This window comes from Geospiza fortis, unplaced genomic scaffold (genome assembly GCF_000277835.1).
Source record: "Geospiza fortis unplaced genomic scaffold, GeoFor_1.0 scaffold102, whole genome shotgun sequence".
Lineage (NCBI taxonomy): Eukaryota > Metazoa > Chordata > Aves > Passeriformes > Thraupidae > Geospiza > Geospiza fortis.
In genome coordinates this window covers 660,700-662,503 of record NW_005054373.1, presented here as the reverse complement: position 1 = coordinate 662,503, position 1,804 = coordinate 660,700, and the positions used below count along the sequence as shown (strand labels likewise).

The window sequence follows — 1,804 nt, the reverse complement described above, 5'->3', positions numbered from 1 at the left end:
GCAGGAGTGCAGAACTGGGATCAGGTTAGAAATTAGGGAATTAATTAGGGAATGGGAACCTCTCACAGCTGCAGGAGGGTGCTGATAAAACCAGCCTGCCACAGCACATCAGGCTTGCAGCACCCCAGCCTTGTTCAGTGACACATCCCAAATTGGGACATGCATGTCATAAATGCAGGTGGAATAATTTTATATTCGTTTATCCATTCTGCAGAAAAAGCTGTTGTAGCAGTAAGCGTAGGAACTGCCTCAGAAAGGAAAAATTCTTTAAATTCTATTAAAATCTCTTCCTCTGTCAGCCTAAGCAGGGATTATAAAAACATACAGATGTGTACCCAGATTTCACTATTTTCTGAAATAGAATGGTGGTACTATTCTAATTATAAGGTGTCTTTCCTTAATTTCTCCTCTCCACACTTTCCACTTAACTTTTTTTTGTTGTTTTTACGTATTTTAAGTATGTTTAATTTTCAGTAATTAATGGCAAGTTGCATCTAGGCAGGGAATACCTATCTTGGGCCAGTGACTATTGTGGATGCTGTGGTTAATAAGGCACCTACAAGGAAATGATGAGGAATTCAGATCCCTTCCTAAACTGGATTACCAGACCCTGGCTTTCCTTCAGAGAAGGGAAAATCGTATTTGTGCCACTTATTTCACTGTCCATTAATGCTATTCCTAGAGGACACCTCATTTAGATGTGCTTGCTCCTGCTCCTTCCACTTCATGTTTTACGCAGCCACAGACAAAACTATCAAATCAGTGCAGCTTCCTGTAACAGGTTTTTCCCACGTTTTAATGACTATAACAACCAGAGAGTTCAGAAATACACAGTTTTTATTTCAAAAACAAATCTGAGAGAAGAGAGGAGCTGCTAAATTGGGTCAGTGATCCACGTAGCCTGAGGTCCTGGTCGTCACGGTGGGGAGCAGCTGGAAGTTTAGGAAAAACACCAAGGACAGAGCATGGAATGATCCCTGCCAGTGCATTCCTCCTGCAATCAGACTTCCTTCAAATTGCCTCCAGACCACCCTGGTTAGCAACCACTGAAAGCTGCACTAATAAAAACAGATCTCATTTCTCTCCAAATCCTTTTATACCCTTGACCTCCCCAGCATCCTGTGACGAGCTCTACACTCAAACCAGTGCTGGTTTTTTGCAGGGAATTACATTTTTCTGGAAAGCTGCTGCTTGCTAACATTGCTGGGATGAGCTTGTAGATGATCACGAGGGAGAGGCAGCGGTGGCAGGGTCAGGTCCCTCTGTTCTGGAACCAAGCTGCAGATTTGGAACCAGCTGGGCGGCCTCGTCCCTGCGGGAAGAGCAGTGACGCTGAGCTGGTGTCTCGTGGAGAGGAGGAAGAACAACACCCCCACCCCTTCATTTGTCCCATGGGGTTGATTTGGGAGCAGATATGAGGTGGAGCCAACAGGAATTGTGTCAGCACTGCCAAGTGAAGGCTCCCTGGGGCAGCTCCAGAGCTGGTGGGGCTGTCTGGCCTTGTGGAACAAGCCCGGTTTGGGTTTTAGCTGAGGCTTTCCCTGCTGGGTCATTTCCTCCACCAAGTAGGTTTGGACAGCCCAAAAGGAGAGGGAGCAGAGACCTGGCAGCAGCTGCAGGTTCAAGTTCAGCCAGCAGGTATTTTGCACTTTTGGCCTGTTTGATGTGCTTTAAATATGTCTGGTTTTCGGAAGGAGCTGAGGTCTCCATCTGCTGAAAGTCATTTATGGCATTTCCCCTAGCAGCCAAGGATTAGTGTTTATTTTAAAAAGCAAACAAAATGTAAGCAACAAAATTTGCCTTT

General features: G+C 45.5%; 1 protein-coding gene across 1 annotated transcript in view; it reads right to left on the bottom strand.

The window, feature by feature from the left end:
- Window positions 1-819: 819 nt before the first annotated feature.
- The window catches only part of LOC102033008, an 8,093-nt gene continuing 7,108 nt past the window's right edge, over window positions 820-1,804 (bottom strand). The window contains exon 11 of the mRNA XM_031060154.1: window positions 820-1,312. Coding sequence (XP_030916014.1) covers window positions 1,225-1,312 — 88 coding nt within the window. The 3' untranslated portion in view covers window positions 820-1,224. The remainder of the gene's footprint in view (window positions 1,313-1,804) is intronic.